Here is a 24,467-nt window from a genome sequence, read left to right as displayed (position 1 = left end):
TCGTTCTGTTGTTTCTCTTCTCTCCCTTCTTTTACAGAAAAAGGAGGAACTCCAACAAAAGATGAGCAGTCAAGTAAGCTCACAGTTTAGACTCCCGAAAGCCTGTGATGTAGTTCATATTCGTGAAGGTTTGCTCACGGCATCATGTTAACTATTACTAGCCCCGTAGATCGCAAAATTTGCTTCCTACTGCGAAGACCTTGGTTTTTGTTTTGTGTATGTGTAGACGTTAGATCGAATTTTTTCCAAATGAAAGTTGGAATAGTGTTGAAATAGCGGAAATCATATTTTTCAAATTTTTTTTTCCCCTAGAACCGCAGCAACAGCATTATTCTGTTAGTTACGGCCTTGATGAAATGTCCATGTGATTTTAATTTTCCCAGAGAAATCGACCCCACCGACCCAGACACCTGCAGCGTCCACTAGTCATGGTACGACTTTTTTCTCCTTTGCTTGTTTTTGAACATCACAATCACAGCACAATCTAGAGCGATTTGAAGATGATCGCTTCCCGGCCAACAAGAGACAGCTTTCCTTGCACTTATAGTTTAAAACGCATATTTTTCTGCTTTCATTTTCTTTTTAACTTACATATTTTACATCACTTAATCACATAACGTCAGTGTGCTCAGCGTAAACACATCAGCGTGCCTATCCAACCACTAGATATGTATTTTTTTTCGTTGAGTTAACTTTGGTGGCTCACTGAAGTGTTTCTGTTAGCTTCTGTTGACGCTTCGAGTAATGTTCAGCTGTTAAAATTTATTTAGCCACGCACAGGACAGTGTAAAATCTACACCAAAATATCGCCTATCCTTGGAGCTTTTGTCTTGCGGCTGCCGGAGCTCCACGTTTAGTTAAGTGACCACACCACCATGTGCGCCGCAGACAAGGGCACGGCGACCACATTCTCGGACTCTGAGTTGCTGCGTAAAGTCCAGTTCCCCGTGGCGCGGGGGTCGAATGAGACGGCCGCCAAGACGGCGCCGCCGGCCAACGGGCTGGCCGAGGAGCTGCGCGTCACCATCCAATGGAACGACATCTCGTGCACCGTGCCCATCATTAAAGGTGAGCCACGATGGAGTGTACCTCCGTGCCGGCGTCTTACGCTCAGCGATATCTCGCATCGCTTCGGGCCGTATTCGTGAGCTGGTCCCCATTTCGTTCTAGCAAAACGCACAGCTGCGGTAGCAGTCAGAGAAGCTGGAAGAAGTAGTTTCTATTACAGAGACTTACGCAAGCCTTTTAGAGCGCAGCTCTTAAGCGCCCGTTCATGGGCTGAGCGGCGTCCCTGGCCGTCGGGCTCCGCGTAATCGAGACAGCGAACGAGCAGCACAGCGGAGGGCGAAAGAGAGCGAACTGAAAGCGGAGGATAAAATTAAGGTGACAGTTAAGAAGACGCGATGAGGAAAGCAGAGGAAGAGAGTACGGTAGCAGCAAGAAGAGGCTCCGCAGCGGTGACCCGCTAAGAAATGGCGCCACAGCGCGCGCGCCATCGTCCGTTCACCCGACGTTCGGCACTGCGTATTCGGTACATGCCGTCGCCAACGGTTCAAACAGCGCAGTATCTGCGCTAAAAAATTTCATTACCAAAAAGCGTAATCACCGGCCAATTTTTTCATTGCTCGCTGGTAGCCTCGTTTTTTCGGTTGGAAGTTGGACACCACTTGACACGTTTATTCGTTAGGAGCATTTAAATTACGCGCCTGGCCCTTGGGTGCCTAAACCTTACCCTTAGCAAAGTGGCCTTGAAAAGCGAGCGCTGTGCAGACGTCTCAGGAATATACGTGGCGACAAGCCTGCGTAAGCGAATGGTTTCGCAATATTATTTGATGAATTCAAGTCATGTTTGGCCTCGCATACTGTATGATTTAGTGAATGGTACTTACACTGAGAACATGGAGATGATGCACCACGGAAAGCAACATTCACGCAGCGAAGATTGCAGAGCTTCACGTACTAAAGTTTGTTCCACGGCTTATAAGAGGGCTTAATTTTTTTTCAAGTAAGTGTTGATATGCTGCATCTAAGGATTAAGTTTAGAAGGAACCAGTGGCGGATAGTTCGACTTGCACAATCAACAGCTGCCCCGTTTTCTCGTCCTGTGCTTAGAATTCGTGCGCCAAAGACACATTGCTTGACCTGTGCGAGTGGGTGCGGTTGCTTAAAACATGATTTCTTAGCCGTTTCTTAATTAACTTGTGCGGCAAGCTATGCTGTCCTGCTTTTCTTTTTCTCATTCCTGAAACCACTGCTGGCCGTGACTAACTTCCGCACGCAGGTGTGTTCGAGAAGACGGTGGAATCCATGAACAAGCCCTCGCGGAGGAAGACTGCCGTGCGCTGCATGAGCGGCAGTGCGGGGCCTGGCGACCTGGTCGCCATCTTGGGTCCTCCCAACAGCGGGAAGTCCACGTTGCTCAACATTCTCTCCGGATACTGGTAATGTGCCGCAAGCGGTGCCTACCTTACATTTTATTCATTATTTCAAGGAACAAGTACTGTCCTCGACAGCAATTAACGGGTTGCGTATTCTCGGACAAAAAAAATAATATTGAGCTGCTTCGCGACCTAGCTGCTCGGTAATGTTACACCATCAAGCATTTCAGGTGATTGGCTTTTGTGTACTGCTTAGAAATAATTTTCTTTTCCTTCACACCCACATCTCGTAAGCGTTTTTTTGCCGATAGTACGTGTCGACAAGAAAGAATGTTTGACATTTTCTGAACTCTAATCAGAGCGCACACTTATTGCGGCGTGCGGTAAACTGATATTAAAAAGTAACTCCCAATTAGATTTTATTTCCCTTTAAGACAACGCTCTACGGATGCGCAATTGTTAGTTTATCTTGCCCAGAGCCATGCGATGCAGCTTGTACCCAAGAATAAGAGGAGGTCAGCCAACCGCGACTCGGCATGTTGACCCTCAACAAAATGTTTGCCCACGCATTGAACCGAGTCAGCCTATAGGACAAGCTGCTTACAGGAAGCTTAGCTGGCTTGCAAAGACCCTGGCTTAGAAAGTGAGCTCTGTCTGCTGTTTGCTTTTTTTGCTACTACCTGGCAGACCAAAAATGATCGTCGTAGTGGCGGTTACTGGAAAAGTGACCACAAAGTGATGTAATCAAGCAAGGCCTACACCTCCCACGTGTTTTAAAATGCCCGTATTTGCAATTGTCGAACTATTGTGCTGCGTTGATCTATACGGGGGCATCACACACCCTTCCCTGTCCTCGCCACCCCTTTTTTTCTTTTCCCACCCTAATATGATTCTTAGTAAATGCATGTCTGTTTTCTTCATAAACAGATCATTAATAACGAGTACGTGGCGAAACCCTTTCGGTGTTCCCTACGAAACACATTGCTCCATCATACCCTGCACACATGCTTCAGTAGAAATGCGTGCGTGAGCGCCCGTATAGTGCGTAAAGGGAGGGGTTGGGGCATGGGTGCGCGTCATACTTCATCACTGTCATCTAGAGTAAACTGCTTATGTAGATTTGCAGAGCCAGACAAGCCTCCCCGGTTGATTAAAGAGTGTATTCTCAGTCTATTCAAATGGATGTTTTATCAAGCGCAGTGTTGCATTATAATGAATGCGAAACCATATACTGCGACGTTAATGACCCTGAATGAAAAATAGTTTGCTGTGCAAATGCTGCCTTGAGTTAGAGATGATCGAAACGTAATTTGACTTTATGTCACAGCGGATGAAAGTGCCGTCGTATAACTCTGTGTTCAGCTCATAGCAAGGGATTATTAGCTCAGTAGTTCAATAATATTTATTAATATCTTAATACGGTTTAAAATTTCTTCTATTATTAAAGTCCTGTTTTTATCAACAAGGACGATAACGTCACGCGGTACTACTTTTAGCGTGTTAATGCCGCTTGAAGCCGGCGCGAAACGAAATAAGATCGCACAGGCACAGGCAACACTTGAGCGCAAGTACTAGTCGCTTTTAATGTGCGCCTGTTAGCTGGTCATCATCCGTAAGTCTCCCTGTGGTTGAACTTTCAAAAAGTGTTGTAAATCTCGCGTTTCTACCGCAACTTTTACTTTCGTCTTACCCTCGGGTATTTCTTGAAGCCACTCACTCTAGCGCTAATCTCCTTCGAGTAAATGTCACGTGCATTAATCACTGTCATCTCGAGCAGGGGGTGATGGATTTTGCTCGGCTCCGTTTTCGGGCTGAACTCTGCTATTTCGGTGCATTCCCCCGAAACCTTTCTTTGCAATACAACTTGGAACCTATTTTTTGTTCAAACTTTTTCTTGTGTGTTGTGTGAGTGTCAGGGTTCTCGACGGTTAAGGTCGTTTGAGTGGCAACTCCTCCCCAAAAACAGGAGCATTTTCGGCGTACCAACCTCTCACCGAAGAACAAGACCGATTTAGCGCTTGCTATCTCGAAGTTGCCGTTAAGTGTGAGCACAAAAACAGCAAACTGTACATCCGCTTCTTAATGCCACTACTCTTCTGGGATTTTTTCTCATTATGTTGTCACTGGACTAAGCTAAGACTTGCATTTAAGCTTGTTGCAGAACTTTATATTCTTTTCCTTTTTTTCCAGCAAAGTTGAGTCCATTTTACCGGTGTTGATACATTTAATTTGACGAATGTAACAAGAAGAAACTATATCACAAAACAGCTTACGATGGACCGCACCTTTCGTTCAGTATTGCCCATGCTTTTAAGCTGGATTTAAAAATCGAGGTCTCATAACCATGAAAAAAACAAATTAGATAGCTGTTCTGAAACCGCACTCATTAGATTTGGCTCTAGAATCGTATCGTCTAGGTTTAGGTACGTCATCCGAACGTAATCACCACAAGAAACTTACTGAAAGGAACCGAAGTTTTTCTTTGTCCAGTGAGCATGCTGAGACCAGAGTAACACATGCACATATTGAGTCTGCTGCATCACTGTAGAAAAGCTAGAGAGTTAGCACACAGCTGAACCATGACCTCCTGTTGCAATCCTTTAAAAAAAATAACTGTCTTGCAAAAAAAAGAGTCAACTTTAGCAGCCTGGCACAAACAGATCTTCATTTCATAAGCAGAGATGCGGTCGGAGAAGTTTATGCCATTTCTTAAATTTCCTGCTGTCATTCTCCACTTTCTTTCGGCCGCTTACAGTATAATTAGCATGCATTTGCAGTGGTATACACGTAACTAAACCGTTGGAAAATCAAAGTGAACACTGAACCGCGCAGTAAAAAGTATTCGTACCATCCGTCGCAAGGCCTCTCGCTGACTTGACCAAAATCGCTGGTTGCCTTTACTTTTACCTGCCCACGGGGCGCTCTAATTATGGCCACCGTTTACGAATAGGAAACGAGGTTATTGCGGTGAGCGGGGGTTTAAAAAAAAAAAGAAAAGTCTATCACACCAACAGGCTTGCTAAACGAAATGAGTAGAAATAAATGGAGCGGCATCCCACATGTTTTTATATGAATGAGGCCTTTGACTTTTGGCATGCAGCGAGCGAAAGTCACTGCTGCACATTCTCGACACCAATATGCTACTGGAATCGAGTTACCGTTATTCCGGCACAGACCGCTTCATTGGTATGTCGACTTTAGAAGAACGTCAATTTGGGCTAGATGGTGCATTATTTGAGACAGAAATGGTAATAGCGTTAGGAGGTCAGCATGGACGGAGCAGTACCATTATAACACCATGTTATCTTACCTGCCTTTGCTGCTTAAAAACAGGACATCATAATTTGGTTATATGGGGTTTAACGTCCCAAAGAGACTCAGGCTATGAGGAATGCCCACCCCCTGTGGTTCTTTGACGTGCATTGGCACCGAACAGTAGCCTGATCTCTATCATCACCTCTATCGAAATGCGACTGCCGCGGCCGAGATCGAACTCGCGTCTTTCGGGTCAGCAGCCGAGCACCATAACCACTGAGCCACCGCAGTGGTTCGCATCATAGTAGCCTCACTCTCTTATTCACTGACATGCATGCGAAAGGCAACTCTGTAATATGGCATACCGTAAACTGGTTTTGTACTTACTGAAGCAGGTGGAACACCGTATCAATTTCAATACCATCCGGGCTACAACTCGTTTAACTTGATATTTGATTCATGCCTATGTTTCAATCAGCTTGCACCAACTATGTTGTTCAACGGTTGTAAATGCGCCATGTATACTTCTAAGTCCAAAAACATCGCAAAGAATTGAATTAAAAAAAAAAAGAAAAGCGTTTGACGTATACTTCGGAATCGTAACTCTTTTCGACTCCTGCATGTTATTTCACTCCGATATTCTTCAACTGACGACACCAAGGCTCGGTCTTCGTGTTTGCGTGGCAGTTCGGGTTTTTGTAGTGAAAAATCTATGGCGCACCACAGTTTTAAAATAGCTATATGTCAAGCGGGGCACTAATATGAGGGACAAAAACAAGGCGCTAACCAGACGACTGCCCCTCGCTAAGCGCTGGTGCGAAATGTTTTCATGGGCGGTCAACGTTGGGCGAGCAGTGTGGCTGAGTTTGCGCGAACGCAGTTTATGAGTGGTCAGCGGATATGGGGCTGCTGCTGCGACGACACAAGTGGGCACTCGATTCCCGCGTGCTGAAGCTAATGATGCTGCACTCATTTATAATGTAGTATGCGGATGTTAGAGGCCAGAAATAAACAAAACAAAAATTCATCTCCACCCACCCACCAAGGCCCACTAAGTTTCTGATGCAGCTGCTGCAGTCGTTAGCTGCTTAGGAAATGGGTTGGTACCTAATAAAGGTCAATCCTGATGATTTAGCCACATAATCACAAGTGGATATATGCTTGGTAACCGTAACACTTTACGAGCACTAGTAGCTAACTTCACTTCATGCAAGGCTGTAAGCCGAAGTATCAGAAGCCTCCGTCCTCTACCTAACTTTGAATTTAATTTGCAGCCATACTAGTAACTTTGCTCATTGCCCTTGTGTGCTTGCGCGCGTATGCGTGCGTGCTTTTCGAGTTTACTCATTTTCAAACTCCGTGACGAAGTGTCAGCAATGACTTTTTTAACATGAATGCCACAGAAGCCAGAGAATGAGTAGTGAGGATATGAAAACATATTTTGTTTCTGCATTTGAAAGAGCATCAGACGTGAGAGCGAAATATATCGTAGTAATAGCCAGAAATAAAAGTAACACGCATAAACGCCTTAGAGCAGCTCGGACTTTTGCAGCACTGCCACGCGTTATACCTTACCGGACGTGACCCTTAAGCAGAACATGTATAAAGAAGACGCCGTGTTTGATATTATGTACATACTTTCCCGCGACTAAGTACTTTATCTGCACTCCTGCTCTCGTTGCCAGAAGTCATTTCTTCTCGAGCAAGGTTTGTCTTTTTTTTTTTCTTCGCAGTGTGAAAGTATTTTTTTTTTTTGCTCCTGCGCTGTATGGAGAACCCGCGGCTTTCCGGTGTAAACCTCATTGGGAAACCCCCTCTCTCCTTGACTCGCGCGGCCGCATATTTTTAAGCACTGTTTGTTTCGCGTCGCCGGAAAGCGCTGACGCTAATTACCGCCAAACTGTTGTCGGCGCTCAAACGTGAATACGCACTCCTGTGCCGCGATTTTCTTTCCTCCTCTCTTTCACCCTTTGCACCGGAGGCGCGGTTCGCCTCCGGAACACGAACCAACAGTTGGCCGGTGCTCGTCGGCGGCGGCGCTCGCTGATGACGCCCGCGCACCCTGGCGAGAGGCTTGAGCGCGACTCCACTCAGCGTGTCACGTGCAGAGCACGTTCGCGGCTTTTGTGGCCGGAAAAGTCCCCAGCTTTGGTCGCTCGCACCGTTGCATTAGACACCACGGCAGGCGTGGACCGCGGAAAACAAGTGGGGAAAATAGTGCCCGCCAGTGTGGGTCGAGCCAGGTCGGTCCTAATGAGGCGGCAGAAATATAGCCCAGAGATTGGGGAGACGTGAATGTGTAACGAGACTTGGCGGGCACTGAGATTTTTTTTTTAACGGATAGGTAAGTCATAGCACTGCGCGCTAAGTCTTCTGTTTTTGTTTATTATGAAAACAGCGCGTCCTTCGGAGAGAGTATTTAAGTTAATGGCGATGATAATGTCTGCCGCGGTGAGGTGTGGTTAGCTCCGCCACATGGATGGCAGGCACAAGGGCGTCCGCAGAATTTTTTTCAGGGGGGGGGGCCCATTGGTTGTTGGCGCCGGAGGGGGGGGGGGGGGGTATATTCGTAGCGAAAAGGCACTATTTGCGGAGTAAATTTATTTATTTATATATAAATAAAAAATAAGTAAAATACACACATGAAAGAAAATTACAAGCAGCAAATTAAAGCGCGGATTGTAGAGATACATTGGAGTTTATCAACAAAGAAACAATTAAAATTAATAAAAATGCAAAAAGATACTATCAATACTCGAAGTGCTCAGTCTTACTGCATACGGGTTCTCGACTCACCCGAATTGATGACCAGCACACAGCGCAATATGTTCACAAACACGCAACTACAGTCACTCAGTCAGTCTTCCTTGAACAGCAACTGTAGGCGCCTCGGATTTTTCTGGGCGAATTGCGTAGTTACACGGGTGATAAATTCATTTCTGTGCTTCATTACACGCTCTCAGTGCACAGTCATCATATATATTGATTGGAAAAATGGTTGAACGAGTACGTTGAAAACAAAAGATGACTATATACAACGAAAACTTATTTACAAGATAAATGCACGCTCGCAGCTTCATACACCTCGCTCCATCTTGCTCGCGCATCCGCACAGTCGAGCAACCGCACACACACTGCTCGCCGCTCGTCGTTTTCTCGTCCGCTGTCTTGGTTGTTCTCACCTTCGTTGACAACCCGCCACTAAAAACACCGAAGCACAAACACAGAGGCGCGCACATGTGCAAGGGCTTACTTGCCACAATATCCACGAATGCGCACTTTTGGGGTTTAAGGAACGCCGCGCGACTTCCGAGGGGAAGGGACACCCGCAACTAATTCGGTCGGAAAATTTGTTTTGTGCTTTTATGGGGTTCAGAGCCCCAAAACGACTCAGGCTATAAGGGACGGAGTAGTACAGAGTTTCGGATAATGTCGACCACCTGGGTCTCTTTACCATGCACTGACACGCACAGTACATGGGCGCTGTTGTGATTTGAGGCCCAGCCAGAGGTGACAGGCGAGCCAGGCAGGCGCCATCGGGCTGCGTTGACCAAAGGCGCTGGTTTTCGGAGAAGACGCAAGGAACGCTGGTGTGGGGGCGCCTCTGGAGACTGCGTCGCCGTGAACAAAAGCAGCTAATCCCCTTTGCCGAAGGTTCTGAAAGCGGCGCTTCTACCGCACTGAGCTCTCCCGTGGATCGGAGGAGACAGCGAGCGGCGGCGGCGCCAACTCGTCGCCCGCTTGCCCCTGAGCAGCCCGACAAAGCGGGGGTGGACACGGCTGATTTGTCCTTCCCCCCTCAAGAATTCATCGGTGGCCGGCGTACGAACGTATCCTGATTCTAGCGAGCGACCTGTGCCCTCTTAGCGCGCGAGCGGCGCGAACTTGATTACTTTTGTATTTTGTAAATAGTGTACAAAGCTCTCCCCTGTCCTTTCTCGCTGTCGCTCCCCTCTATACATCTCCTCACTGTCCTCTCCCTTTCCCTTTCGTTTCCGCCGGCTGCAGCTCGGGTGCTTAAGATATTAGATAGCAATTGCCGCGGCCGGCAACACTCTTTTGCTTCACTTTTTATTTTTATTTTTTTTAAATAAACCACTACCACCACCACCACCTGTGCCCTGTGCACTGTCTGCCTCCGTGTCGCTATCTCTCTAGAGATCAAAGAAACAGACACCCATCTCAAGACGGCTCGAAACACATGCTCGCCGGTGCCGCTGCATGTCTGCAACAGGTCGTCCTTCAGCAGAGCTGGCGGTGGCGTGGTTTGAAAACGGCGGAACGACGCGCGCCCGGACGCGGCATTTCGCAGATGTGACCAAGCGTCGAAGCGGGGCTGCTTTTACCCTTTTGGCTGAGCGCACCACCGCCCCTGGCGTGCGGCCATCACTCACGGTTCGAGTGAGTGATTTTCCAGGGGGGTGCAGCCGCCCCCCCTTGCCCCCCCCCTCCGGACGCCCATGGGCAGGCATCGCAGAAAAGTAAAAATACAATCGAAAGAGTGATATCTGGAAGCGACTCTCTTTTTTCTTTTTTACAGTGCATATTGGCTTGCAGTGTTCGAAGCTGAGTAGTGTTCAAAGGAGAACTGCGTTTACTGCTCGAAGTTGTGCGAGGGCCCCAGGAAGGGGCCCCACTCAGGCGCTGCCTGCTCCTTGCCTTACAGCAGAGAGGGCTACGGCGGCGAAGTGCTCGTCAACGGCAGGCGGCTGGGAGCAGACGCGCTCAGCGAATGCAGCTGCCACATCCCTCAGACGGACCTGCACCTCGACTGCTTCTCGGTCAAGGAGACGCTGTGGATTGCCGCGGAGCTCAAGTTCCCCACGTCCACTGATCGCAAGGATAAGTTTCGAGCGGTGAGGTGTTGGTCAGCTGTTCTTTAAAGCAAGTAGAAAAAATTTCGCGGGGAAACCTATTTACTGGAAGAGTTGGCAATGCGATAGCATGAAAAGCTGTTGATTCCTTTACTGGGAGCGATGTCACTTCTGATTGTTCACGTTACGTCACTTCAGAATGGGAATTATCCGTTCTAGTGGCGTCACTCCCCACCAACCAACGTGAGTTTTCCGATCTGGTGCCGTCACTTTCCTCCAGCATATGGGCGAATTTTATGAACTACGACACATTTTTTCAATAACATTTCTGTAATCATCATCATCAGCCTTACTACGCCCACTGCAGGGCAAGGTCCTCTCGTAGAGCAAACATTTATGAAAGTTTTAGTGGTGGAAATCTAGCCCGTGGTTTCAGCAGCACACCCTGCCCCTAACGCAGAATGCGCTAAACGATACTCTACTTTATTTTACTTTCATAATGGATAATTATTTAGAGTGTAATTGTAAATGATAAATGCAAGCACATGAAAAGCTGGATCCAAGGCTCATTACATTTAGTCGAATAGGCGTTAACATAGGCAAGCCTTTTATGCAACTGCACAGTTTCAGGGGTGGCCTGAAATTATGGCGTTGATTAAACTCATGAAAGAAAACAAGTTTTGGGTATCTGACTAGTGGCACTATCTAAGAACATCTGTCATCACATGTTTTGCCGCATTCTATAAACGTTCCCTATTCTGAAATATTATTGGCATACAGCCAGGAACTCCCGATTCGTAAAAATTAGGTGGCTTGCTTTCTTGACCTCTAACGTGTGAATATTGGCAAAATCTTTTTCTTACCAGCGGTGTTCAGCTATCTGGACGAAAAGTTTTTCCTAATGAGATTGATATGGGCCCGACGTATCTTTAATTTTGTGCCCAGCCTTGAGTAAAAATTTTAACGCAGTGCTGACACGCAATCCCTAACTTGACTTTTCTGCAAGTATCAGTATCCATGAATGTATCCATACTCCTTGCGGAGTATTCGTCGAAATTATTATTAAATTTTACTCACACGACTTCCTCAAAAGTAACAAAACAAACCTCAATGAGACGGCCTTGTAATTTCTGTTTAACTTTAAACTATTACTGCAGGATTTTAAGCCTTCATCGATGCTTTTGTTCTTCGCTAATAGCATTGTCTCACAGGGCACAACCCTCTAAAAAAATCGGGCGCAAAAGAGGAGAATGCTTACTCCTGCAAGGACTTTAAAGTAACACATAATCCACTCAGCTTAGAATTTCGCAGTGTTCTGCAGTCACGTCCACAATTTCCTGATGCAGCACTGCTTGTCTTAATTCTTAGGCCGAAACCAGCCCAATAGATTGCAAGAATGCAGTTTCTGAACTTCGGTTCCCTGCCTTCCCTCTTCAGTCTTCGTTCTTTGAACGCTCTGGTTAGCCCTTTAGCAAGCGTCCACATACATGAAAAAGTAAACGTTACCCGTCCTGTTGTGCAAGATCAGGAAGTTCCATGCCTGTTTTTCCCTATCGCTGCCACCAGGTTTCTCCCCTGGAGGGCGCAAGCTGCCTGAATAAAGTTTGCTTCCGAATTCTTCGTCCGTCTGCCCTCCCGCCTGGTAGCCTGTCTTCTTTTCATGATATAGTGCATCCTAGACGACAAACACAACATAAAAGTTTCTGTCGTCACTACAGATTTTGTGTTGTTCTTGATCAAAAATTGTAGTAACAAATTTTTGTAGTAGCAGAATTTTGTGTAGTTACTTCCGACTACAGAAAAGTACTACAGACAAAATTACAATACTACAGAATAATACAGCAAAACAACAGACCAATCTGACGCTACGACACAACTACGAAACATTTTGTCGTATTTTTGACACGGTTCTGCCGTTCTTTTTTTTTGTTTTTTTTCACTGGATTCTTCCTGTAAGAACAGCTTATTAACAAGTCACTGAAGGTACAGTACCACGAAAGGCGGGGAGAAAGTTGAGCCCTCAGAATATGTCTTCACAGGAATCTCACTGTAATGTTAGCGCAAAAAGCGTTAAACTGCCAGTCTATTAGCAGGTGGTGCTTTCGTTGCTGTTATTTCTTCCGCTCTCGCGACAGCAATAAGCCGCAAGAGTAGAAACAAACTGCTCAGTCAGCTTGATTGCATGTCGCAAGCCCGTAAGGGGCCCACCGCCTCGTTGGCAGGTTGTGAACGCCATGGAGCGCTGGGGCCTGATGGACGTCCGGCGTATCCCGGTGTCCCTGGTCAGCAAGACCCACCGGCGCCTGCTGACCTGCGCCGAACAGCTCATTCGGCCGCAGCCTCTCATCTTCGCCGACGACCCTACAAGGCAGGCACAGTTCGCGTAAAAGCCGCGCACTTTACGCTTCATACCACCCACTAGGACGAACTGCTGAAGACGCAGCTCCACTGCAGTCTATCTTGTTGAACATTGTTTCCACTGGTACAAATTTATTCGTTGTACTACAGTAAACGCGCAGTGTGCATGCGCAGGTGGCTCTGTGGTTGTGGCACAAGTCTCCATGTTATTCTCATTACTTTATGACAAGTAATGCAGCGTATAGGATGAGATCAGTGACAATAACAACTTTACTTGAGTGCACCAGCACAGTAGTTCCGTGGCCTCAATGTAAATGGACATAATTCAACGACGCAGCGATGGCAGCTACAGCAGCTATGCCAGAGGCAAAATCACTGTGCATGGAAAAAGTGCCAATGTTCTCCAATGTTTTTAGAGCGCTGTTTGGTCAGATATTTCCAGGTTTCCTGCGTTCCTTAGTTTCAGGGTTGAAAATAGAAGGAGTAATAAAAGCAAACATTCCCGCACAAGCGCTTATTTGTCACCCTATACGTGTTAGAACTGGAGTGTTGGCTTATGTTGAAGCTAATCTTCTATGAAGAAACAATGCACTTTAGCATTCCAGTTAGAACTAAGCTCCACTAAGCTGTAAGGTGGACCGTCCGAAAGAAGTTGGCTTCGTCGGTAGTGAGGAAGCCTTAAAGCAAAGCGAGCAGGGTGCAGTATTTGTCAAAAGAAACCAGGTAACGGAATTTGCTTCACAGCTTTACAGAACAGCCCTTGAATAAGCCTTCAAAGAATGAGCAGAAGGGCTCTCCTTACATTACGCGGATTTAGAGCTCAATGGGTGCCATAAATGCGCCACTGCATGGCTATGAGAAAAAAAAAAGAACGTTGCTTGGCTATTTTTGGCGCAGACGGCACTTACCTCACATAAAATGCTAATCGTTCCTACCGACGTCACCACCTAGCATTCACAAGGACCGAAATTTCGAGCAAGTGAGTGCTTCGATCACTAACGTTACTTGTTCGTCTTAGTTGAAATTCGCTCTGTGGCTACATCTTACTGCGGCACGCCAATGCGTCCCGTATTATACACAATTCTTGGTGCCTGCACACAAATAGTGATGTAAAACTGATATAGTATGCACGTTCCATTGTGATGGCACACGAACCTACAGAACAGGGCTTGTTGGCATTCAGCAATTTCAAGAGCGCCAAAGTAGAGTTCCCAAGAGATGATCAATCACGTTTCTCCAACAATCAGGAGCAAGCAATATGAAGAGATACCCATTGTTCACATTCAACAGTCGTTTTTTTCTACTTATGCATAGAAGTTGAAAGGGCATTAAATGAATCAGATGCATCCGGAGGAAAACTACTTGATAAAACAAGTGCGCTTATCACTCGTACGTGGCGAGTAATCCTTGACTGCATGGAAAAGGGGGGCACCTCTTTGTGATCCTAGTACCTGTAAAGTGCTTGCCGCAACACTCATTCGCCGCATACGGTGGGTGTTGGTCCGCAGAAACGTGGACGCAACGCAGGCGCACATCTGCTTCCGAACGCTCAAGTACCTGGCCTACAAGGGCCACACAGTGATTGTTGTCATCTCGAATCCGACCGTCCTGATGCTGAAATATATCACCAAGGTGAGCAACCTACTTTCCAGCTTTTCTTTTTTGCGGTATCGCAGACCGACTAGAGCGAGGCTCTGTTGCGTGAAATATGTTATTGCATCCATGGCACACATATTGATGGCAATGTCACACCCTCGTTTTAGACGGTACATATATTGAAAACCTCAAGCTTGTGCCTTAAATTAAGCACTGAAGTTAATCTTCATGGCTTTGTAGAAGAGCTCTGCCTGGAGTTAGTCGTGAAATGATTGCTCAAATTCCTTTAAGGGCTTTGAAAAAATAAGTTTAAGGGGAACCCAAGGAAATCACACGAGAATCTAAAGTAAGCTCTGAGGTTGAAAAAAATAGAGCACTGAATACATTCATTATTATTGCATGGGACTTCTAACCTACTTACAAATCATTACATTTGTTCGAATTTTTAAGTTTAAGAACAATGACTACACAAAATCGCGGCGTAAAGTGCTAACTGGCTGCACAAACCAGTGGAGGAAAACAGTAGAAATTCTATAGTATGAAGATAGAACACTGCGATGGCGGCGGTTTTCCTACAGTCCACATGAGCCGCACAGACAACAAATATATCAAACATTGTATTTGTTCATGGGCAACGCTTCTGTGTCTTTATTCAATGTGGACGCTCTTGTTTATGAAACCTTGAAAGTTTCTTCATAAAATGTAAAACCTTAATAGAAAGCATGGGTGCTAACAGATCATTACTCATGCAGAGACATGTTTTCCTTTACCGATATCTGCTAGTGTATCAGAAATAACAAAAAAAAATATGATTATCAAAAGTTTGCTTCTCCTGTAACAATAGTGCCTCACAGGCAGAGCACGCTCTACAGGAGCAAAGTGCGCGCAACACGCACGCACGCACATGAAATACCATATAAAGTAATCTAGTAATCGGAGCACAAATGATCCAGGTGTGTGAACGCGAACACATGGACCCACTGTGAGGGACGTCTAGATAACGGTATCTCACCTTATGTTCTTTAGCGCAAATAGGGCGAAAAAAAGGGTTACCTTGTTGCCTGTAAAGCGTTTTCAGGAAACATCAAAATAAATCCTGTGCTCACGCTTAAGTCTGTTGTTTATTTTATCGGCACAGTAAGATTCAACACCGGGAAGTCACCTAGCATATTTATGGCTACAGAGCACGAGGTGAGGCTCTACTTAAGATCTGCTGTGACAACTAAAGAAAAGCGAAGCGTCGGGTGTGTCTGTCACCACTTTCGAACTTTGTGAACAGATTTCAAAATCACTTGCTGAAATTTAAAACCGGACCATAAATTAGGAGCAACTTGAGAAATGCAGAGCTTTTTTTGTCGAAGAAAAATTGTTTTTTTGCAAACAATCTGAAGTGCAACAAAGCTTTGTGATATGCATAACGACAGCACCACGCAATTGCGGCCTCGATGTTTGAGTGTGAGTAAAATTAATCTTATTCTTTAGCTTTCTGCATTTTTAACATCATTGTTGCGCAAGTCACCCCTCCCCCCTCTTCTCTCATTTTTTTTAACGCAAGTGCAGATGAGTGTGTAGCGCTCGTAATGTCACGTAGTTTGCAACTGGACGCCTTGACGAATACTTTCTTGGCTGCTCCAAACACATCAAGGTGCCCAAATAATATGCCAACCTTGATAAACACATGACCCTGAACTCAATCAGCTTGTGTGACCTTTGCTTGGGTGGACCCAAAGTTTCAGTTTCAGCATACAGGGTCCAATAAACTCTGTGCGTGCGTGTACGTTTACAGGTGCGTGCGTTTTTTGTGTGACCGAAGCATGGATGTAATTAAAGTCCATGAATGTCATATAAGCGACCTGAAAACAACGTTTAGGGCACACATGCGGCTCTGAAGTTGACTGATAAGTTTATTACCGTAACCGATGCGTATGCAAGTAAGCACCACGCCATCCTCGATGGTCCCAACGCACAACATCCGCGCAACCCCACAACAGGACCAGCGAGAGCATTCACGCATGCGATGCAGTTTACCTCAGGGCTCCGAGACCCGCCACACATGCGCATGTTTTTTTTTATGACTGCCTACATCGACGATCCAGACTTAACTGCGGCGAGCGGCCCAATTTTCGCATGACTTTCTACAAACAGCGCCAAGGGGCTGTTTGCATCGCCATTAATTTGCATTCAAATTTACTCTGCAGCGCACTTAGTCAAGACAATCTGCATTGCAAATGCGAAGTTAGTTCCGTACGAGCATTTTTCGTTTTTAAGAATTTCTTGGGATGCGCTTTTTCGCTTTTTCGAGTCTTTGCACCAGGCTTATTTCCCGTGTTCTTTGCCTAAAGACAGTCCAGAAGCCCGCTGCTTAAAATCAAGTATGGAAGATTGCCGCTAAACTTTCTACTTAAACAGGAATGGCGTATATTTTGTCTGGTTCTTTGGAATCGTTTAGCTCTTTACTTGAGACTAAAGCTAAAAGTTAACTCTTGTACTAGATATAGTCGAGCTGAAGGGAGGAAAGAACTTTTTTTCAAGAAGTCCTTGTCAAGAATGAAACTGCATTCAATTAAGCAGGCGGTAATCTTTCTACAAGCTCAGCTATAAGTCCCTGCGCGCACGTCATTATGAAGAAAACATTCATAAGAATGAAATCCTAGTTCTGTGAATTTTTACAACTCCTTTATTTGTTCATTGCTCCTTTTACCTTGAAGTTATGGTTCCTATAAGTAACATTTTGCGAGTCTACGCCCGTTTAATACTTATATTTATATGTGTCAACACCCACAAATCTTTACTGCGGTGAGAGGACGCCTCTATGGTATAAATTTCGTTCGGTATAATGGCGATGCACATAATTATGGCTTTCTTCTGTCTATGTAGCTTCCTGAGAATTGGCAACAATGATCCACCTGGGTTTTGCCTTCATTGGATGTATGTTGGCCTAAGTGGATAAAGATAAGAAAACAGCGGTAATAGCCAGGAAAAACAAAGCTAATATTCATGCAATTATTGGTCCTAGCAACCTTGTCGCAATCGAAGTCTCGAAGTTTATTTTAATATAGACTCACGCAGTGAACAAACTATGCCAAGGGAAATAGGCCAGGAGATATTCGTCGATAAATCGCAGCTTTTTCCTATCTGATTCCGTTCCGAAGCTGGGCTCTCAGAGAGCACCAAGAGCGCCACCCACAATAATACGTCAGGAACTCACGAGCACGTAACTACATCCACTTAGAATCGCGTACCTGCAATACAGCACAGCCAGCTGTGAGTACGGCATACAGGGCGCAGGAATTGCACTAACACTGCTATCGGTGGCAGCTCCTGCTTATGGTATGTCATTGGGCTGTGAAGATAGGCGATGCGGTGAATGTATGTTGGGCTCAGTGGATACATAAGAAAACAACGTTCGCAGTTAGAAAAAAACATAGTGTGCAAAGTGTGCATAGTGTGTGGGTGTGCAAAGTTTCTCGCTGAGAATAGAAAAATTATTCCGCGTTGCTTAGACACAATAATGGTAATATTTCGTTATGAGATAAGGAAAGAAGCTGTAACACCTAAGCCGCACCGTGGAGGAAAACATAGAGGGGTTGAATGGAGGGAGAGAACAAGAATCGCTGCAGTGAAGGGCTCTAAATTATTTTCGACCAGCTAGGGTTCTTCAACGTGCACTGACATAGCACAGCACAGGGCGACGTTTGCAGTTTGCCTCCAACGAAATGCGGCTGCCGAGACACTGCTAAATGGAGCATTTTTTGCTTGTTGTAGAGGATTAGTTTGTTTGGCAGTTATGAATTTTTCATGATCCGGGTAAATAAAAAGTAGAAAAACGCCCTGAAAACACCAGCCTGTAAGGGTTCTTTCACGCTGTCCATTATCTTAATGACGGCGAGCGTCAAGAACCCTGGCGGCGTCATGCGGATCTCGCAGAGCTCTGCTAAGCATCCCACAAAAATTAATTTACTTCTCAGAATATTAGTTTTTCACTTCATGCGCCTGTTCCTATCCTCCTGTTTTCCGGGGCGTTGTTCTTTTTCTTAATATTCCATTGTTTTATGCGTGAAAAATCACGGGTAACATCACACTACCCCGTAAGCCCGTAAAGAGTGATCATGGAAAGTGGACCATGGATCATGCAACAGTGGAAAGTTCGGAGTGCAATGAGAGTTAAGAGGAATCCAGTTTTCGCTAACTGAGATGCAGAGGTTAGATACGGCCGAATAACGGAAGCATGAGAAGCTCGCGAGGTTTCAATGCCGAGGTCTCTGCACGAGAAATCTCTCTTCCCAACTAAGACGGGGCCGGCGCTTCTGCCCATCAGCTGTACGTGTTGGCTGAAGGCAGGCTCATCTACAGCGGCGTACCGGCGGACTTGCGCAATCACCTGGGCGCACACGGCTTCCTGTGCCCGCCAGAGGTGTCCGTCACTGAATACAGTGAGTATAGCGAGTACCTTGCGTCTGCGTGTTTCAATGACGCCCTGTTTCCTTGCTTCGTTATAACTTTTGTTATCTCACAGCCGCTAATATTTTGTACCACGACTTCGCATCAGAGCTACACTTATTATTTTTCAGGTCATTCATTATGGCAGGCAAACACCATCATGACGGGGAGAGAACAGCACCTATGCATTAAAGAATACGTGCCACTAATAAATTATGTGATCTTAAAGTGTGTCCCTGTAAAAAAAAAAAACAAAAAACTTTGCATTTCTAATAAGGAGTAGCACTATAGCCTCATACTCAAAAGCAAAATTCATCATCATCATCATAAACCTAACTACTCCCACTGCAGGACAATACCACTCCATTCAAACCGGTCTTGCCAGCTGCGGCCCTCTTATCTAATCTCACCACCCACCTGACTTTCTGATGAGCATCGGTTATCTTGCTTTCGCATTACCTGTCCTGCCCATACCCATTTCTTGTTCTTGATTTCCAGCAATAGATCTAATGATATCAGAGAACAAACGCGAGTTAATACTCGCGTTTGTTCCTTTTGTTGTATCTTAGCATGATTAAGTACATTCACAGCTCTAGTGCTTGAGGTGGTACACTGAAGTACAAGCTAATGATAACCATCAGCGATGAGGTAATGATACACCTCATCAGCTTACCACCTCACTCCTGAGACGGTACTCTAAGGTACAAGCTAATGATACCATCAGTGTGAGGTGATGGCGCACCCCACCAGCTTACCCCCTCAATATTTCAGCACTACCTCTGAACGCCAGTGCCTGAATGAGTGCACCCGAGCTCGTTTTCTTTGGAGTGGTGCACTGATGGTACAAGATCCAATAGCTTGCGGTACACTTAATGTGATTTTGATAGGGAAGGGGGGGAGGGCGGCGATGCACATAATTTTAACATATTACAAACCCCAAACTCTAAGGGGGCTTGGTATGACACACTAAGTTTTGACGCGTTCCAAGCTCCAAGAGTCTGCACTTGCGTACAAAGGTAGTGCAGAGAGCTTAGGGTGGTACACTGATAAGTGCAAACATTAAGAGGCCTGAGCGCACTTACGCTGTGGTATCAGTGTAACTGAACCTCAAACACACACATACACTAAAGTCTCAACGCCGCAGTGAATTTCAACACGCCCGGCACTCATCTGGTTTCAGTGCTCCAGGTGGCAGCCAAGATGCATGGTGGCCTCCGCGCCCTAGCAGAGACCGAGACGATGAAAACAAAAGAAATGCAGCAGCAACGGAAACAGCAGCAGCAGTCGCCGTCAGCAAAGCCTTCGCCGAACGGCGCCACGGCCAGCGACCAGCCCCAAAGCGTTACTGTGGAGTCGCGGCGCCCCAAGGCGAGCGAAGCCGCGGATGGCAACAACGAGGCGAGCAAGGCGACCGAGAGGCGACGGAACAGCCTCGGCAACATCTTCGAGGTGCGCATGCTTCCTCCCCCCTCCCACCCCTCGTTCTCTATTTTTTTTGTGCTTCACCTATAACTGTAGTAGCGCTGTGTCTGGTCTCTTCTGTCCTCGTCCTTGTTCAGGTGCGCTGTTGTAACCTCATTATGTCACATCAGCTTGCCCGTCAGTCTGCGTTGTTGCACCAATCATAAAACTTTCTTTTTTAACACCACAGACGTCCATTTGCGGCATTGATAAAGCTTGTCCGACTGCTAGCCGTAGTTAGACGAGCTCTTTCCCAAACATCATCATCATCATCAGCCTGACTGCGCCCACTGCTGGACAAAGGCCTCTCCCAAGTCTCTCTATTTAACCCTGTCCTTTGCCAGCTTCAGCCACCGTATCTCAGCAAACTTCTTATCTCCTCCGCCCACCTAACTTTCTGGCGCCCCCCTGCTACGCTTGCCTTCTCTTAGAATCCACTCCGTTACCCTTAAGGACCAGCGGTTATCTTGCCTTCGCATTGTATGCCCTGCCCAAGCCCATTTCTTCCTCCTGATTTCGACTAGAATGGCGTCAATACGCGTTTGTTCCCTCACGCAGCGGGCAGAGTGGGTGAGGGAGGGTGGAATCGTTTGCCAAACAAAAGATTGGCAAAGCATTCGTGCTTACAAGGTCTACTGTGCACTTCGAAAACGCCCTAGTTGGTTTTGATCATACTGCATCCTAAGCCTTGCTGCACTCATCACTGCACTGCATCAGTAGAGATTAAATAACTATATATTATTTCTCTTACCCTTAAATTCAATATCGTGCCTGTATTACACCATGTGGACCTGTGCTGTTTTTCTGGTATAAAGAAAGTGCATCGAAGAAAAGCACAGATGAAAGGGAATTACTTCATAAAACAGCACATGCACTCTAACCCTGCGATGACTTCTAAGGTTGTGAAAAAATGGTTCTAACATGTTGGGAATATACCTCCTGCCCTATTTCCCACAGAATTCCGCAGCAATTTCGTAGAAGAGCACGACACATTGCACCAAACTATTCACTATAAAGGCAGTTTGCTCAGGATTTTTCCCGCGAACACCACGAGGAGGGTGGGCTTTCGCTATGAAAAGCAAGGAGCGCCAGTAGTAAGGCTGGCTATGTCTGTTGATTGTTCAACTGAAAGGTTTTGTTGTAGCTTTGGTGAAACATTTTATAAATATTCTTGTGCACGAGTTGCATTGATTTCGGTTGAGCAATGTTAAAAGAGCGCGTGAATGGCATGATGCGTACAGAACGCACTTTCCGCTGCAGACTAGCAGCACTCAGCGGTGACGGTGTGCATATGGGCAAGGCACAACAGTGAGAAAATAAAATGTGTACATCGAGTGAGAAAGTGGGCCCGAACACGAGTTGTAAGCAAAAAGAAGGATAAGAGCATGCGAAATCAGTAGAAATGCTGTGTTGGTCAAATGTTTAGGGGAATCTCCCAAGGTGCAGTAGATTTCTAATAAGGGAGTAATTACTCATTGGCATCCACCCGAGCACATTCATACGGTTACAGTGGAAAGCTATACAGCTTTTACAGCTTTCTTAGCCGCATGGCTGCGCTCGGGTGGACGTCAGTGAGTAATTACTCCCTTATTAGAAATCTACTCCACCTTGGGAGATTCCCCTAAACATTTGACCAGCACTGTTCCCACTTCGAGTTATTTATCGATTCGCTCTCACCTTACCATAAGCTTGCCGTCCCGGTTAGCTCAACTGATAGAGCGACTGCTCAGGAGAAGCGGTAGACCCGGGTTCGAACCCCGGACCAGGACGAATTTTTCTTTAACTAGGATGTTTCTGAGAAAGCTGTATAGTTTTCCATTGTAGCCGTATGGCTGCGCTCTGGTGGATGTCAATGCGTAATTACTCCCTTATTAGAAATGCGGCGACTTAAACTGTGCTCACATTTACAGCTTGTTGAGTTCCTGATCAAACGCTTCCAGGTTGCTGCGATCGTGAACAGAGATTTGTTTAATAACCATATCAAGCACATCCTTTAGATTCGTAACTCAGAATTTTAGCATGTCTTTGCAGAATATAACCCGCCTTGAAAAGTGTGTTTAATATAGCAATGAATAAAGAAGACGGTCGAAGTCGTCTCCGGGGAAGTAAATAATCAAGTGCTAAAGAGAATGGGATTCAAACCGTGTGGGGTGCACTGACGAATTTCGTTTTGTCTGTAAACAGCGCTTAATGAAGGCCCAAGATTTAGAGGAACCCCCAAGGTGTGTAACAACGCAGTAATTACTTTTTAGCAGCAACCCTATCGCATCGAACACGTTAGTTCAGTTGGTAAAGCAACTGTACTGGTGAAAAGGTGGTCGCGGATGCGAACCCCGGACCAGGGCGAATTTGTCATCAACTACGAGGTTTCTCTGGCAGCTGTACTGCTTTCCTTTGTGCCTGTGTGGCCGCTCTTGGGTGGATGCTAATGATTAATTACTCCCTTATTACATAGCCCTTGATGTAAAAACAATCATGAACTGTTACTGTGCTCAAGCAATACTGTTGAACGTATTCACTTCGAACCTTCCTTTCGCTTTCCTTTTGCTCAAGTAAGACGAGTGATTCAGAAAAATGGCTTCCTCTGATTATCCCAGAAATCGCAAAGGGCAAATCGTATGTTTTATTTGATGCGCTGAGACAGTTGGTGTCGGAGGTCACGATCGAAAAATCGAAACTTTCTAACGTAGGTTTATTTTCAGGGCTCGATATCATTTAATGCGTTTCCACACTCTATACTTGAACGCTTCAGGTACGTGCATAAGGGAGCGTGTTGCGACAGCAGGTTATAACGTCCTACTTTTGCAATACGATTCTTTCTGCAGTAACGGATCGATTAAATGTCCGCTTTTTTTCGATTCTATTTCGATTCTATTATCGCGATTTTTCCTTCTTGTTGCACTGGGCGTTTCATTGGACGTGCCATAATCGCGGTTATGTTCTAGCCCAACCGGTGTGTACAGATCCTCGCTTCTCTGCGTTCTGCCTTCCAGGGTCGCACCAGCGTTGACAACAAGGACCTCTTCTCTCTTCTTTTCAACAGGTTCATTTTCTACACTTTCCGGAGTTCGGTAAGTTCCCCGCCATCCCGCGCATTCAATGCCTGAATTGGTTACGTTTCTTAAATAATGGCGACGATAAACCCTTCACTAATAAATGTGCGTGCTTAAAAGGAGACTGAAACAAACTTAACGCGATAGCATAAGAAGCCTCACCTGGAAGAAAATGTGTCGCCAGACGTTATACTCGCTGATTGGCTGACTAGAAGTGACGTCATCAAACCGGAGCATTCCCATTAGCTGATAGCTGCATAGGAAGTGACGTCAACTGACCGTAGAGTTCTCATTGGCTGGATGGAAGTGACCTCGCTTTCGGTAAAGTCATCAACAGCTGCTAATGCAATCGCATTGTCAACACATAATAGAATCAGGTGACCCAGTAAATTTCTTGAGAATTCGATGAGATTCATCGATCTAAATGTTCGAAACTTGTAGGTAAATTAAAGCAAGTGTTTTGCGCACGCGTTTGGAATGGTGACGCAAAACGCCGATTAAAGAAGAAATGTTCTTCAGGCTTCTTCTCAAAGCATCAGAGGACTGCGGAGAAGCTCATATTGACGTCAATGCTGCCAAGGTTTCATTATTCCGCTGCCTAATTCGCCCACAACCTGCCATGCGTCGGCCCATGCAGCCAAACAACGCTTCCAGTGCTTTACATTCGCTGGTGGTGGTTTCCTTCCTTCGAGAAAACGTTTCTGCGTTGTGAATGTACCGCCGCTGCAGATGACGTCACCACTGGGCCCTCTACCGGTCGCTGGGCTTTGCGGAGAAGCCTAAACACCGCCGCGGCTTCATTCGGCGGTTACATCACCATTTCAATTGCTACCGCGAAAAGACTTCGCGTGTTTCAAATGCAAAATTCAAACATTCCATCCCTTTAGCTCGTCTTATTCTGAAACTTCTTTAACTGTGATTTAAGAAATCAACACTACAGAGCTAGCCATATTTCTGCTTCACTGCAGCTTTGACTTCTTGATCGCATGAACAAAATGTATTTCCGCTGCTCATAGAAATATTCCGTGGCGACGAAAATGCGGAGAGATTTTTTTATATATAAAATTTCTCAGCAATTGTCTGCACTGGTGGAACGCAACATTCGCACTTTC

At 45.9% G+C, this 24,467-nt stretch overlaps 1 protein-coding gene across 1 annotated transcript in view; it reads left to right on the top strand.

Moving 5' to 3' along the window:
• Positions 1-875: 875 nt before the first annotated feature.
• Positions 876-24,467, top strand: part of LOC149340394 (ATP-binding cassette subfamily G member 4-like) — a 29,632-nt gene continuing 6,040 nt past the window's right edge. The window contains exons 1-8 of the mRNA XM_089551118.1: positions 876-1,068; positions 2,282-2,441; positions 10,300-10,489; positions 12,670-12,815; positions 14,314-14,437; positions 18,720-18,834; positions 20,022-20,290; positions 23,296-23,373. Coding sequence (XP_089407244.1) covers positions 876-1,068; positions 2,282-2,441; positions 10,300-10,489; positions 12,670-12,815; positions 14,314-14,437; positions 18,720-18,834; positions 20,022-20,290; positions 23,296-23,373 — 1,275 coding nt within the window. The remainder of the gene's footprint in view (positions 1,069-2,281; positions 2,442-10,299; positions 10,490-12,669; positions 12,816-14,313; positions 14,438-18,719; positions 18,835-20,021; positions 20,291-23,295; positions 23,374-24,467) is intronic.

The sequence above is a fragment of the Amblyomma mixtum genome, chromosome 6, assembly GCF_055824585.1.
Source record: "Amblyomma mixtum isolate Tamu chromosome 6, ASM5582458v1, whole genome shotgun sequence".
NCBI classification, from domain to species: Eukaryota; Metazoa; Arthropoda; class Arachnida; order Ixodida; family Ixodidae; genus Amblyomma; species Amblyomma mixtum.
The sequence above is the reverse complement of the archived record's forward strand: the minus strand, read 5'-3'. Positions and strand labels throughout refer to the sequence as shown.